At 53.4% G+C, this 15,451-nt stretch overlaps 1 protein-coding gene across 2 annotated transcripts in view; it reads right to left on the bottom strand.

Annotated features, from left to right (window-relative positions):
• The window catches only part of WDR35 (WD repeat domain 35), a 45,972-nt gene extending 30,771 nt beyond the window's left edge, over positions 1–15,201 (bottom strand). Inside the window, exons 1-7 of one of the 2 annotated variants that reach the window (XM_031949594.1) lie at positions 14,943–15,201; positions 9,922–10,039; positions 7,786–7,857; positions 3,540–3,632; positions 2,861–2,989; positions 1,903–2,036; positions 511–676 (exon numbers count right to left, since the gene is read on the bottom strand). In XM_031949594.1, coding sequence (XP_031805454.1) covers positions 511–676; positions 1,903–2,036; positions 2,861–2,989; positions 3,540–3,632; positions 7,786–7,813 — 550 coding nt within the window. In that variant the 5' untranslated portion in view covers positions 7,814–7,857; positions 9,922–10,039; positions 14,943–15,201. Of the gene's footprint in view, positions 1–510; positions 677–1,902; positions 2,037–2,860; positions 2,990–3,539; positions 3,633–7,785; positions 7,858–9,921; positions 10,040–14,270; positions 14,295–14,942 lie in introns of those variants that run through there. The other variant, XM_031949593.1, reaches the window with a different exon arrangement.
• Between the last annotated feature and the right edge of the window lie 250 nt (positions 15,202–15,451).

Here is a 15,451-nt window from a genome sequence, read left to right as displayed (position 1 = left end):
ATCTTTGGGTTTGTCAAAAACTAAACTGTAACATCATTTACTATTATATGTTTGGGTACTTAATCTACTCCACTGATCCACCTCTCTATTTTTTTAGTCAAATTTAGTAGCAGATTATTCCTCTTAATATAGTTTGTGATGTGGGACTGCTAAACCCCTTTCCTTCCCAATTTTTTCACCGATCCCTTTGATATTCTTGACCTTTTGTTCTTACAGATGAATTTGTTCTAGCTCTACAAAATAATTTTGGGGTAGTTTGGTATGGCACTGAATAAGTAAAGTAATTTAGTCGTTAATTTAGAATTGTCACTTTTATTATATTGATTCAGCTCAGGCCCCTCACTTTACAGAGAAGGAAACTGAAGCCTGAAGCAGAGGGCGATTTTCTAAGGCCAAAGGCTGGTTTCAGTTCCAGCTCTCTCTAATATGTGGCCTAAAAAACTTTTCCTTAAAGTCCCAAGTAATTCTAAGATCCTAATTCCCAACATCATCCAAAGAAAACGCCTTTACTTTGGTCGCTCTCCTGTCTCATTATCTGGCATCTTCCATTGTCAAAGCAGATGGCAAGGCAAGGGCAGTCGGGCTCCACGTAGCCCTCTGTGCCATGGTACCAGTGGATCCCAGCAATGCTGATGGCTCCGGTTACATTCACCAAACAGTTGAGTTTCATCTTCATCTAAAAAAAAGTTTTAGCAATATCATGATTGTGTTCATATGAGGCTTTGGGGTTGAAACACACACACACACACACACACACACACACACACACACACACACACAGGAGAGGAAGCCCAGCCCCACCCGACACAGGAGAAACCCTCACCAGAGCCTCCAGAGCCAAAATGGCCCCAGCAGCTGTGAAATGCTAAAGGATCCCAGGATGGGCCCTGGGCGCTGGCTCTAGACCCTGAGGCAGGTTTCTACCTGAACAACTCACTCAAGTGGGGCAAAGATGAAAACAACGAAAATGTTCAGTATTTCAATCAGTGCTATTAATTATGCTTCTAGTCCGGGACTGAGAAACCAGAGGCCGCGGAGAGCCCACACACGTCCAGGCCAAAGCAATCCTGGAAGCATCAAACGGAGCCGCCACGAACCCAACCGGTGAAGGACAGCCAGGAAATGGCCGCAGGCCCTTTGTGGCCGGGCCTCCAATCCATGAGGGCAAAGATGAGGACGTGGGCAACTCCCACAGACCTGAATAAAAACAAGCTGCTGATGCTGAAAAATGGAAAACAGAGCGTGGCTACACAGGCTGCATCCGCCCTAGGAGAACCAGAGCCCGTGCACCGGACAGTGCCGCAAGGAACCCGACCTCTGCCAGCAAACACGCCCGGCACCCCCAGATTGGGAAGGAAAAAGCAACAAGGAGCGCAAAAGTCCCGGAAGCCTGACCACAGACACTATGGAGTACGATCACTCCGAGGCTAGAAGGACAAAAGTTCTCCCCCTAATCCCTTTCTTCTGCCAAGGACCACACGGCCTGCACGAGCTCCTAAGTGGGAAAACAGCCAGGACTCCCCCCACCAAAAAGGGGGGATGCCTGTGTTTGGGACAACATTGACAACTTAATGAATGTGGAATGGACAATGCTGAGACTTGGAAAAACTCTTGAGGTTGATGATTAATCCCAAAGCAAAAAAACGACACAAATAATCACCAACCCGTACGCCTCTGTTGCCATCTACCCACACAAGGAGAAGTTCAGATAAAAACCTCTTTGTGTTCCATTGATTTCTTTTGTGACTGCCTCAAAAAAAAAAAAAAAAATCCCATTCCCAACTAATTAGAAAATGCCGCCCTGACCATATTTCTGAGCAAAACCTAACAAACAGTGCCATCTTCTCTGCGCGCACGAGGAAGACTCACGTCAGCTGCCACAGACCCACAGATGCGACTTACAATGAAGTTGCCCTGATTGTCATAGATGTGGATCTCCCCATTGGCCATGCCAAAGAGCAGAGTTTTGCTGTCAGAGGACCACGCCACATGGCACAGCTGGATGCCCTTCAGGTCTTTGCCCCAGATACGATTTCCTGAAGCAAAAATATGAGCAGAAGATGGGCATTCGTTACGAGGCACTCAGGGTCCCCATGAGGCGCCGGCCCTCCGGGTGTGAATGAGACCCCTTCATAAAGTACCATAAAATGGTACAATGGCTCTAGGAGACAAGAACTAGGGGGGTTCACACCAGCCTCGCCCCCACTCAAGATTAGCTGGGTGACCTTTGTGACCCAAGCAATTCACTAAGATTATAAATTCAAGATGACTTTCCAATCTGCAAAAGGGAAGAAAGTTTTCACTCCAGGAAAATACCCCCAACAGCAGGGGGAAGATGAGGAAGGCAGGGTCCCTAGATCCAAAGGAAGCTGCGCTCTAATTTCTGGGCTTAAAAATCACGATTGACAGGTGGATGAGGAACTGCCAAAAACCATTTCCTTGGGAAAAAGTTTACAACCTCCCATCCCCTGCGAACCCAACACTGACTGCTCGTGTCATCGATCACCTGAAAAGCTGAGTCACAAACTACTCCAAGGAACTCATTTGTCTGTTTTCCATCCAGCCCCAGAAAATGACAAAGCACATAAGTCTGCTGACCCAGGAGGCCCTGAGGAGAAGGGGCTGGGGGCTGCAGGAGCAGAGCTCAGAGCCCCCTTGGAAGTGACCAGCAGGGTGGCGAGCCTCACTTCCTCATCTGTGAAACAGAGGCAAGAACGCCCGGGGGACCAGCCGCAGCCCGCCCCAGATCCCCTGGGTGTCCCTGCTGGGATGCCCTAGCAGTAGCCTGACTCATCATTTGGACCCTGGACATGACGGGCTCTGGATGAAAAGGAAACAGCCCAGGATCCCGGGCCCTTACCGTCCACGGAGCCGACGATCACGGCACCATCTTCGTACACGATGCAGATCTTCTGCCCGTCTGCGTTCCAGCTCATACTCCGAACGACGGACTTGTTCCTGTTGTTGATCATCTCCTCGTACCAGGAGCCTGGGGTCACAAACACAGTGGGTGGACACAATCATTGCATTTTCCACCAGGCTGATCCGGAGACAGCAGGACCCTCAGTGCTGCCTTGAGCTGAGCCCAATCCCTCCCTGGGTACCACCAAGCTCTTGGAGCTCAGCCATAGAAGGGAGGGCCCAAGCAGCCCCACTATTCCCCTCTAAACGTGTGAAGCCCTGGGGGGTCCGGTGACGAGGGCTGGTGAGAGAGCTCAGTGATGTCGCCCACTAATTGGAACCCAGTGATAGGGCCAGTGACAGAGCCCTGAGCCCAGTGACAGGGCACAGTAACAGAGCCCAGTGATTGCCCAGTGATGGGGACCAATGACGTAGCCCTGGGTCCAGTGACTGAGCCCCCTCAGGCCCACAGAGCCCAGGGACAGAGCCAGAGCGCAGGAGGCAGGTCTATTTTGTTCTTCTGCCACAACAGTCATGCTGAAAGCCCAGCATGGGAGAGAATCACTAGGGAGCATCTTCCCGCTGTGGAGAGGAGGCCGATCTCCATGACCTCAGAGGAAGCCCTTCCCATCGCGCACCTTTGTACAGCATCCACACGATGATGAGTCCATTTTGGTCACTGGTCGTTAGCTTCTGGTACTGCTCGTTCCAGGTGACGACTTGGACGGACCCTAGAAAACATAAGCCAGTTAGCTCTGGATAAATACCCCACACTCCGCTGAGGGGACATTTGAGGCCCCGGCACGCTCCCCTTTCTAGCCCTGTGGCGGCAATCTACAGGGCATGGGCGCAGGACCAGCCAGGCGTCCCTGGCACTGCCCCCGCCCGCCTCTGACCACCACGGGGGCCACGCCATCAGGTGGTGGCTCTTCTGCAGGAGGCCCCAGAATGGGGGGAGCCCCAGCCAGCGGAGGAGAAGCCCTCCAACCACTTTCCTTATCCCACTCATGCCCACCCTCCAAACCTACGCCCAAAGCAGATGGACCCCGAGATCTCCAACGGGAACCTCAAGGGGCTCCCATCCAAGCCGAGCCCACCCCATCAACCCCCACACAAATGCCATGGGGCCAGTGGCTTCCATAGGTGCAGGAGCAGCCCCAGGCTCTGTGTCCACCCCGCTCCTGCTGGGATCCTGCTTCCTCCCTCCTCGTTGAGGTGGGACCCAGGCTGTGGCCGATCTGCCTCCTCCCTCAAACCCGCTGAGTCAAGAGCAACTCTGTCAGATGTGGGGGGCGAGATTCGCAGCCAGACGGCATGATGGGAAGCACGCTGGGTGGAGAGAGGGGTCTGGGTGTGGAAGAGCACCCGGCTTGCAATCTGCCCGTTCTCTTCCTCCCCCTCCCATCTGACCTTCCTGTCCAGCCAAGGCACCAGGACCATGGGCCGCCTCCATGATGCCCACGCTGGACGTCGCAGGCCAGGACTTTGGAGTGGTTTTCTGATGGATGGTTTAGCCTCAGTGGGGGCCTGTAGGATCCTGGGACACCTGATGGGGAGCATGAGCAGCTCCCATCCCGCCATGGCCTCTTCAGAACATGGCCTCCCAGGTCTCGCAGGTCCCTCGGAGTCAACAAGAGGATGCTGCATAAAGGTTTCTGTGCAAAAATGTTCTTAAAATGTTCGAGGGAAATTCCCCTGCAGGACAAGAGCCTTTGGGTTTGGGTTTGTCAAGTGAATGACTTTAAAATAATCAGTCTATCAACAAGCATTTATTAGGAGTATATGAGCTACCAGGCACCGTCCTAAGTAGGGGGAATACGACAAAAAGCCGAAGCTCCCAGAGGGCCCCTGCCTGCAGAGAGCTTATGTGCTAACGAGGGAGGCAAGGGAACAAAGGCACAGACAGAGGAGACAAGGAGCCTTTGAAAAGGCATCTAGCCATTTTTTAAGTTAACGATCATCTCCTCTCTGTGTCTCTGTCTCTCTCTCTGTCTCTCCCTGCTGCACACACTGGAGAAAAGAAAAAAAACAAAAAAAAAATTAAAAAAAACCAGAATCCTGATTACAAATCAGTATAATGAGCAGAAGCAGCTCCCAACAAAACCGGGTCTCAATCAGCGCGAGTCTCTGTCGGGAAGGTGGCCGTGGGCTTCATCAGAGTCCTCTGGTACTGGGGGGGGAGGGGATCCCCGTGGGGGCTTTCGGGGGACAAGTCTTTACAACACGCTTCTCTGCCCTCTGCTCCATCGATCGGCAGGTGTTTTCTCAGGCTTTCTGGAACCATCTTCTTCGTGTCTCTGGGCGCTCTGCTATTCACATGCCACAACTTGTGCAGCCATCACTCCCCGGCTGCTAAGCAGTGAATTTCCAATTCTTTACCAGCAGAAAGAGCCGTGAGCCATATTTTTGTACCTGCAGCCACAAGGGCACCAAAGGTGGTGTCCGTTAGTAGCTTGGGGGACATCGTTCCAAACTACTTTCCAGAACAGCTGCACCGGCTCACGGCTCCCCCCAGAGGGTAGCGGGGCCCCTAGTTTTCCCCAAGCCCCCCAGCATGTGTCATTTTCCGCTTCTGTCACTTTTGTCGATCTGCTGGCTACGAGGTGGCCCCTCCAGGCCGTTTTACTCGGCACTTCTCGAATTATTAATTATCTCTTTATCACATGGCTCTTGGCAGCTCGGATTTCTCCCTCTGAAATCTTCCTCCTCGGATCCTTTGACTATTTAAGATGTCCCCAGAGCGCAAGATGCTGCAGCTGGAGAAGGCAGGAAAGGCCTCCGCAGGGGGATGGCCGGAAAGGCCTCCACAGGGGTACAGCTCTTGAACTGGGTCCTCAAAACCAAAGCAGACTTCTCAGAGGTGAAGCTTAGGAGCGACATTCTCCCACACTGGGAGGAAATCAAAAGCAGAGAAACAGAAGGTGGATTATTTGGCCTGTGCATGTGCTCTCACCCATAGGAGCCTGGAAAGCCAGGAGGGGCTAGCTGGCCAACGGTCAGTGACAAAAGGCACGTTAGAGTCCTTGCTCCCATCCCTTCCGGCTTCTCCCTCTGCCTCCATCACTCAGGACTCTTTTCTTCTTCAAAGTTCAGAATTTTCCATCCCGTCCAAACTTGGCGGCTCCTGCTCCTTCATCCTCCTTCCTTCTGCCAGAGCTCAGCCCTGGCTCACCAGCCTCCTCTCCATTCCTGCCCTTCAGCTTTAATGCCCATACTCAGGAGGGTGAAAGGGCAGGAGAGCCTGACCTCTGAGATCCGGCGGGTCTGGAGAGGAGCGAGAATCAAGAGACAGACCAAGGAGTGAGTCACGGGCTCAGGAGGCTGAGGATGTGGAGGGTCAGAAAACTTGAGGGAGCGTCTTATGTGGGCAAGGGAATTTGGAACTCCCAACCCGGAAGAAGAAAAAGAAGGTCAAAATCGTTTCTACAAACATTGGGAGGAAATGATTTTTAAAAGGAAAGCTTCCCGCTCTCCCAAATGTTTCTGGCGTAGTTCTAGAAATGCTAGTAATAGCAACAAGGCTAAAAAAAAAAGTACAAACTTCAGCAAAGTTGAAGGACACAAATAAACTACAAAAACTGAAGCATTTCTGCCCAGTGAGAGCAAACCCCAATAGCAGAAGGGAGAATCCTTTGCAAAATATCTACAGAGCAATCCCTGGGCTGGAAGCTGTTCGCAAGAGCCCACAATAGCCCGGACCGGAGATGCCGCCAGGTGACCCTGCAGCTGTCACCTGAAGGGGCTCAGATCCGGCTGGAAGAAAGGGTGAGGGGAAGGTTGCCACAAACACCGCAGAGAAGGACACAGGGGAGGGATGAAGCAGCCCGTCAAGACATCCCCAACCAATCAGGCCGTAAGCCAGGACAGTCTAACAAGGGTTTCCCATAGGAGGGCCCAGGCCCGAAACTGCTGGGTCAGGGACAGAAAACAAGGTTTTTGCAGGCACACATGCTTCCTGAACTCCACACAAGAACCCAAGACTCCCCGAAGGTGGGATCTCCATCTCCGAACATGGGACGTACGACCCAGGAGGGGAAACCTGTCTGGGAGCGACAACTAAGGGCAATATAACCCGGAAGGGCACAGGCCAAGCAGAACTCCAAAGGCAGGGGCAGGACTAACCTTAGAGTATAAAAGTGTGTTCTCCCTTGGGTCTGGGTGTGTGAAGTCATAGGGAGCTCTCACCCCACCCCTCCAGGAGCTAAAAGTCTACCCTGCTTCCCTCCCCCTGAAGCCTCTCTGGGGTTCAGAATTTTGTTTCCAACAAGAGCGGGATGCTTCAGTGGTGCAGCCCTGGGGCCAAAATCCCAGAGGCCGCCCACCCAGAGGAGGGCAAGAGCGCTAGGGCGAGTGAGAGAGGCAACGTGCCCAGGGCTCAGCCTTCCAGGCCGGGCTCTGGTCCCCTTGGGCTTCTCGCTTCAGGCTCTGCAGCCACCTCGGACTTGCACCTTAGAGGGCAAAGATGGACCAGACCAACCCGCTGCAGGAGGCTGAAGGAAAGGGCTCCAGAAAGGCCTGAGAGGAGCTGGCCGTGTCCACCCCGTCCCTCTCCCCAGCTGCTGCACCGGGGCTGCCTGAGACCCTCGGCCCTCTGTCTCTCGGTGGGAGAGCTCCTCTGTTCCACCACAGTCGCGTAGGTATCCCCTCCCCTCATTCCAGCTTTGCTGCCGATTTGGATAAATGTAAGTAATACATAATACAAAGTAAGACAATAAAGTAAGAAGAAATAACAGACTGAGTCCGTCATTAGTTATTTCTTGAGAAAGACGATCAGCTCCTCCGGCAGCAGGCCCACAAAGCTCTGCTGTTCAGGAGCGCCCTGGGCAGGCTCGGCGGCAGCCCTCCCGGGCCCAAGATCCCAAGGGATGACGAGCCATGACTCACCACTGTGGCCTTCCAGAGTCTGGTTCATGGAAAGGTTGCTGGGAGCTGCCAGGCCCCTGAGTTTGGAGTCATCTGAGGAAAGAGGAGACATTCGAGGAATTACACAAAACCCACCAGACGGGCGCGAGACGTTGCAGAGGGAGGGAAAATGGCCTCAGACGGCTCTGCTTTTCCTGAAAAGATCCAGTGGCGGCACTTTCCACTCCCAAATCCAAGACTTACTGAGCACCTACTGGGGCCGGGCCCTGCCCTCTCCCTGCTACGAGACTGCAGGAAATGGAGGTGCAGAGGGCAGCAAAGGCAGGGAGACCCCCCCGGCTGGGTGTCTGGAGGCAAAGCGCCTTGTGTGTATGGGAGACACCGAGTAAGGCTGGAATGGAGACTATGAAGGCAGGTCCTGGGAAATCCAGCGGAAGAGACAGTGGGAGCCAGATCTCACAGGGCGTTCGAGGCCCCTTACATTCACACACACAGACAGAGTGACATAGAGTGCCCCAAAAGTCTTAGAGCAGTTTTAAGTTTTAATAACTTGAAATATATAAATGCTACAGACATTTGAAAAGTGAACTATTTCCATTTTAAAATACTGGTGATTCTTAAAAATATTTAACACTATTATCTCGTGCTAAATATCATTCTAGCCACTTTTTCCCCATGAGGCAATTGGGGTTAAGTGACTTGCCCAGGGTCACACAGCTGGGAAGTGTTCTGTGTCTGAGGCCAGATCAGACCCAGCTGCCCCTCATTTTTTTATTTTTGTAAAAGCTTCTCAGTGATTAGAAACACTGAATTTGGGCCCCTAGTCTTAAAAATACCCAAGGAACAAGGTTTTGATGCTTACGCCGGAAACTGACCCCAGAAAAAAATTCTGGTGGACATCAGTCAGGTGAGCCGGGGGGGGAGGGGCAAGAAGATCTACTGAGCCACCAACCTGAGAGAGGATCAAGAAAAAGGAATTAAAATTTTAAACCGAGGGGCAGCTAGGCAGTGCATGGATAGAGTGGACCGAGCACCAGCCCTTGTAGAGGGCCAGAACTCTGAGCAGGTATACTTGAATCAAGGACAGCGAGTGTTTATAGTTAAACACCTCCTCAGGGCGAGATAATGGCTCTCTAGACATATACTTAATGTGATGGTGATGGAATGGTTGCACATGCTCAGTTGCTGTAGTGACATAAATACTGAGGTATTTAAGGGCCGGCTCTGGGAACAGAGTCTCTCAGTCAAAGACATTCTACATTTGACCAGCCTCATGGTGGCCCTCCTGCCTTCGTCACTTCTCCACCAAAAGACCAAGGCCCACCCAGAGATCCTCTGGAAAGCTAGCCCAGATATTACAAGTCCTGAAGTCAGGAGGACCCAAGTTCAAATCCGGCCTCAGACACTTAACACTTCCCAACTGTGTGACCCTGGGCAAGTCACTTAAAACCAATTGTCTCAGCAAAAAAAATAAAATAAAATAATTATCCAAAATTCACAAAGCTAAATGAGTATAAATAAATGTAAATAATTAAACTTTTAAATGATGTTTTTGAACATTTCCGGCATTTATACTTCTAAGACTTTGGGGATACCTGCGCATGTGCTCCAGTAGTTTCCCGGGTGGAAAGTCACCGAATGCAAATCTAATAACAGACCCTGCATCTGGGCTTGAGGACCTCTCTAGCTAAGACAGAGGCCCATTGCTCTCGCCTTCCAACAAAGTTCCCTCCTCCACAGGGGAGGAGCATCCAGACTAACACAGCCACAGGTGTCAAAACTCATCACCAAGCATCACAACGGCCATCACGGGGAGGAAGGACTCAGCTTTTCTGCCTGACCCCACAGGGAAGGACCAAAGTGACCAGTGTCAACTTAATGTCGGGAAAATCTTCCCAGCATCCCAAGCCATCCGAGCGGGTGGGCTACCCGAGGAAGAGAGGTCTCCATCACTGGGAGGTCTTCAATCAGAGCTGAACCTAGAACTTTTGTCACATGAGCAGGAGATTTGGCAGGGACAGTTACGTTGGGATCCTCACTTCCCACAGTCCTCTCTCTCTGGTTGTAGATGGCGTTATCTATCCTAAGACCATTGGAACTGACCTGAATCAATAGAGGTAATTTTAAAAACAATTCTTAAACCAAAATACAATTTACCTGTTTGTGTTTCTAATTTTAAGACTTTCAGAAGTCCATCTTCTCCACCACAAGCTATGAATCCTTGATCCTTATTCCAGGAAATACATTTCAATTTAACATTATTGGGGATGGCGATCTGAAACCCACAAAGAGAGAACACGGTAAATGTGTGGCCACTTTTCAGAAACGATATCTCATGGAAGGAATGGGAAATGAAGGGCAAAGTCTTCTGAGAAAAAGGAACATTGCTGGATGTGGGAGAACATGAAGAGTGAGCTATGGTGATCAACAGAATCTCTCGGGCCCAGGATCCTCCATACAGCTGCTGGAGGAAGGAAAGAAAGACATATCACTTCCAAATCCTAGGCCCAAGTGTGGAATCGAAATGTTCAGGACTCAAATTTATAAATAACTGAAACTAATAATACCTAAGGAGCTAAAAAAAATCTAGCTAAAGTTGAACGGGCGCTATACTTACAAGCTACTGACTTATAAAACAAAATAGTCCATGTGAGAATTCTATCATATACCACACACGTGTGTGCAAGTGCACATATACATATATTATCACAAAAAACTCACAATTTATATACACATTAAACATAAAACTGTTGTCACTGAAATCTTGCAAGCTCCATCATACCCACGTCTCCTCTCTGAAGGAGATCTAACATCACAAAGTCTAACTCTGGCCCGTCTTCCTTTTCTGGGCAGTAAACCCTCTGTTCCTAACTTGGAAATTTTGGTAAAACCATCAGGGCGAGGTCGACGCCAGGACCTCCCACGAAGATCCCAACGCTGCGACTCGGCTGCCTAAGACTAGACTGGGGTTCCCGTCACTCAAGGAAGGTCATGGTCTCACAACTGCCCCCAAACTGACGCTCAAATTCTCTAATTTTTCCTCTCCCCAAATACTGTTCCTAATAGATCTCATCACTAAAAACGATTCAGAGTTTATCTTATTTAGCACCAAGGGTCACTGAGTATCAGAGCTTTGAACAGCACAGAATTGAGAGGCAGGTACAAGATGACAGAGAAACAGGCAACGTGCAAACAAGCTCCCCACAACAACTCCTCCACAAAGATCCAAAAGGGGCCCCAGACCAAGTCCTGTGAGGAAAGGGCCCCAGACCAAGTCCGCTGAGGAAAGGGGCCCCAGACCAAGTCCTAGGAGGAAAGCCAAGAAGAAAAAAATCCACAGTAAGCCCCGTTTCCATCCCAGGACAGCATGGAGTGACTGGGGACGCTAGGGGAGCACCACATGGAGGACTTTGGGGGGCTCAGGCCCACAACAGGGACTGATGCTGTTCAGAGAACAAGAAGAGGTCTCAGACTCACACAAGGAGACACTGACCTGGGAAAGTGCTGCCAACCTGCAGACATTGCTCTCCAGCCATTCCAAGGTGGACTGAGACAAGGACCTGGGTTCGGGGGGGGGGGCATTCCAGGGTGGGGGGTGCTCACAGACTTGAAGGAAGCAGCCCTTATGCAGCTGTTTCGAGGAGAAGAGGGTTTTCATTTGTCTCTAGTGCAATAACCAGGGCAGAAATCCAAAACAAAAGGCAGCCTGCAGTTCTATCCCTCTGAACCTGCAGAGCTTTCCCTATGGCTGGAAGTGGCTGAGACTAGGAGCGTTCTCCTGGAACTCCGACCAGGGCAAGCATCTGTGTGTGTGGCACAGAGCCCAACCCAGGTCAGGGACCTGCAGAGCTTGGACCAGAAGAACAGCAGGAAGACTCTGCCCTGAATCGGACTCCTCGGTAAAAGCTTGCAGGTTCCCAATCTCAGCTATCTCTTACATCCTCAAATAATATAAGACTCGATATCCCAAGAAAGCAGAAGACAGGCAAAAGAGGGGCACAGATCTTCCTTCCAGATGTGCAGAGTGCACATCTGGCCCTAAACAACAAGTCAGGAACAAAGTCAGGAAATAAAATGGAAGAACAAAGTAACCAAAAAAGAATATCACAACAAAGAGCTATCAAGATTCAAGGAACAAACCCAGATTTAAGGACCCTAAAACATCTGAAAAAAAAAATCAAAGAAATAGTATCTTTTTGATCAGAATTCCTAGAAGAGACAAAGGGTTTTCAGAAGAACTAAAAAATTCTTTTAAAAACCAAATAAAAGCAATAGGGGAAAAAGGCAAGGAAAATGAGAGTCTGGGAAGAAAGATTTGGGGGGAAAATAATAACTTCTATTTTTCTTGCTTTTTTTAAAACATACTGGGGAAACATGTTTTGAATAACATCATATGTAAAATGGGATTTCCTTGCCTTCTCAGTGGGTGGGGTAGGGGTAAAGGAAGGCAGAGAATTTAGAACTGGAAAGAAAAATTCTAAAAATCTTTAAAATGATATTCCAATAAAACTGATGATCTAAATGGAACGGATGAGTATTTGATGGGTTGTCTTTCTTCACACTCAAAGATGGCCAGAGTGATATAATCAATTAGTTAATTGGGGCCAAGCCCGACTGTGGCTAAGCTCTAAAGTTGGGCCCATATGGACCACACAAGTATCTGGGATGGAAATGTCACCAAATGTGCATCTCACACTTCTCCTGGGCTACTGCAGTTCTGCCTTGCTCAGAGAGCGCAGCGCCTCCTCTGATGTGGGCATGGCCGGAGCCAGGGTCTTCCCTGCCAACCAGCAAAGAGCTTCAGAGAGACCCTGAGAGTGTCCTTGTGCTGTGGGAGCCCCCGCTGTGGGAGTGCCTGCTGTGGGAGCCCCCGCTGTGGGAGCGCCTGCTGTGGGACCGCCTGCTGTGGGAGCCCCCGCTGTGGGAGTCCCCGTGGGAGCCCCTGCTGTGGGAGCTCTCTCTAACATTTGACAGTTGGGCAGTGTGGCGCCCGCTGGGCTAGAGCATGAATGACTGGCCTTGGAAAAGGCTCCTCAGAGAAAGAAGCGGCGCTTCACCTTGCTGGGTGATCTGCAGAATCTTCCTAAGACAATTCAGAGGGAAGCGAGGCAGATTCCGGCGCGGCGCGGGGGTCTGTCCAACACCAAAGGGATGGGCCCAATGTCCGTGGCCCTTCGGCCTGGGGGCCAGTCTCACACCCCTTCTTCCCCATGCTTATGGCAGAGCCCCCCGAGCAACGTCATCACCCAGGTCAGGGGCAGGGAAGGCCGGGGAAATCACGGGTCTGGCCCTGCCAAGGGAAGCCCAGCTGGCAGCGCCCGCCCCGCTTGAGCTCTCTGAGCTGATAACTGTGCCTGTCCTGTGACTGACGTTATAAATATCCAATCCCCCCCCCCGGAAAAAAAGGCTCCCCTCTCCTGACAGCCCCAGAAACACCACCAAGCAAGGGAATGTACCCACTGCATTCAAACCTCCTCTTGCTGCACTGAGGGTTCCACATGGGGCCGGGACGGGGCGGGGACTGTCAGGCCAAAATCAGCCTAAACCGCAGAGACCCCCCCACACTCCCTGCTGCGCGTCAGCCCCAGAGGCCGCAACGGCCGCACGGTCACCCGCAGACTGGGCTGTCGCCTGCGCAAAACATACACGAAAACGTGTGTGTGCAATGGGGTGTGTGTTGTCTATAAAAACGAGTTCCACACACAAAGAACTCACAAAATCACAGAAGGCCAAGGCCTGGGGAGCGGCCGGCCTCGATAAGCACTATAGGCACCCGCCATGGCAAGGTCCGGGGCCCACAAAGGCACAAAACTAATGCCTAAAGAGGCCCCCGAGAGCAGGGGCGGCCCCGCACAATGACACCCAATACACATGTACTAAGCACCCACGGGGCGCCGGGAGCCGCGCTAGGAGGGCCGGGAGCCGGGCCCGGGATACAAAGGGGCAAAAGGCCGAGCCTGTCCTCAGGGAGCGCGCAGTCTAAGGGGAGGTCGGCTGCCTGGGCCCAAGGAGGAAAGGGCAGGGGAGGGAAGGGGGGCTTTCTGAGGAGGGGGTCTCGGTGCGACTCGGAGGCTGCGGGGAGGAGAAGGGGAGTGTCCAGAGCCAAACCATGGGGGGGGGGGGGGGGGGGGGAGGGGAGCGGGCGGGGGGAGGGGGGGGAGCGGGCGGGGGGAGGGGGCGAGGCGGGCATCCCAGGCCCCTGGCGAGCTTTGTCCCGCCCCCGCCCGGAGTTCGCGGCCCCCTCCCTGACCCCCCACGCCTCGGACCCCGCGGGCAGCGCCGAGGGCGGGGTGACTGGCCGGAGCCCCCCAGGACCCCCGCCCCGGGTTCCGGGGTCACAGACAGCAGCCCCCGCTGGCGCCCGGCCCTGGAGCCCCCAGACCTTCCAGCGGAGCAGCTGAGCGGGCTCCGGGGACAGGGAGGGGGGGGCGCCGAGAGGGGGGGGGGAGGCTCCCCTCCGGCCCCGGGCCCGGCCCCCCGCGCCCCCGCCGCCCCCCGAGCCCCACCTTCTTGCTGAGGTAGATGAACATGGCGCTCGGGGGCTTCGGGGGGATCCGGGGGCTCTCGGGGGCTGCGGGAACGAGCCTGCTCCCGCCCAACTCGCCCGGGAGCCGCCGTCGCCTTGACAACCGCCGTCGCCGGCCCCGGCCCCGCTCGCGAGATTTCCAGGGTTGTCCCCGTCCGATAGAGCGGGCGCGCGCTTACGTCACGCCGCGTGGGGCGCGGGGCGCAGGCGCGAAAGGGCGGGGCGCGGGCGGAGAAGGGGGAGGGGCGGAGAAGGGGGAGGAGCGACCGCTGAGGGGCGGGGCCGGGGCCGCTTTGACAACAGCCGGGACAGAGCCCGGGAGGCCGAGCTCGGGCCACTTATCCCGGACCTTTGTGCGGGGGGGGGAGGGGAAAAGGGGGGAGGAGAAACCCCGAGCAAGCAGGAGGAGGGCGGGAAACCCCGAGAACGCAGCGCCGGGACCGGAGGATGCTCGGGAGGGTCCCAGGAGGCAGCAAAGCTCCAGATGAGAGCCTCAGATCCGGCGGTGAAGGGGCTGCCGGGAGAGCCCAAGAGCCGTTAACGGCACTGGGTGATTACATCAAAGCCGAGAATGCAAAGACGGGGGGGGGGGGGGGTGTATCCCGCGGCCCCTCCCTCTTTTTTCCTGACCATAATCCCCGGCTTCCCTTACGTGAGGCTCTTCTTCGTCCGGACCGCGCCCCCCATTCCCTCGACCCAGTTCTCTCCCTGCCCGACTCCTTTCTCCCCATCTCGAGCCTTCAGTGACCCAGCTCAACTCCCACCGGCTCCTCGTTGCATCCCTTGCTCCCTTACGATGTTGCCCATCATGCCCAGCCAAGCTTCAGCCTTAGATCACTCCCATCGTTCTCTGTTCTCCCCGCGCTGCCGGCGGAGATGGAGAAAACCAGTCTTTGTGCCGTATCCCTGACAAACGGGTCAGGAAATCTTAGCCGGCTCCTCCCGCTGCCAGGGAATCTCTTCTCCCTCTTCAGCTCACCTCGGTGAGGGAACAAACCGAAGCGTGAGGGGGCAGCTCGAGTCTGAAAGCCCCGGCCGGGAATATAACACACACACACCCCGCCCCCGGAGGCGCTGAAAGGCAGCCTCTACTGACTCCGAGGCCGCTTGTGGGATGAAATAAATCGGAGGCCAGAGGGAAGAGGACGGAGGTCAGACACC

This window comes from Sarcophilus harrisii, chromosome 2 (assembly GCF_902635505.1).
Source record: "Sarcophilus harrisii chromosome 2, mSarHar1.11, whole genome shotgun sequence".
NCBI classification, from domain to species: Eukaryota; Metazoa; Chordata; class Mammalia; order Dasyuromorphia; family Dasyuridae; genus Sarcophilus; species Sarcophilus harrisii.
Note: the sequence above shows the minus strand (reverse complement) of the source record. Positions and strands in the feature narration are given on the sequence as shown.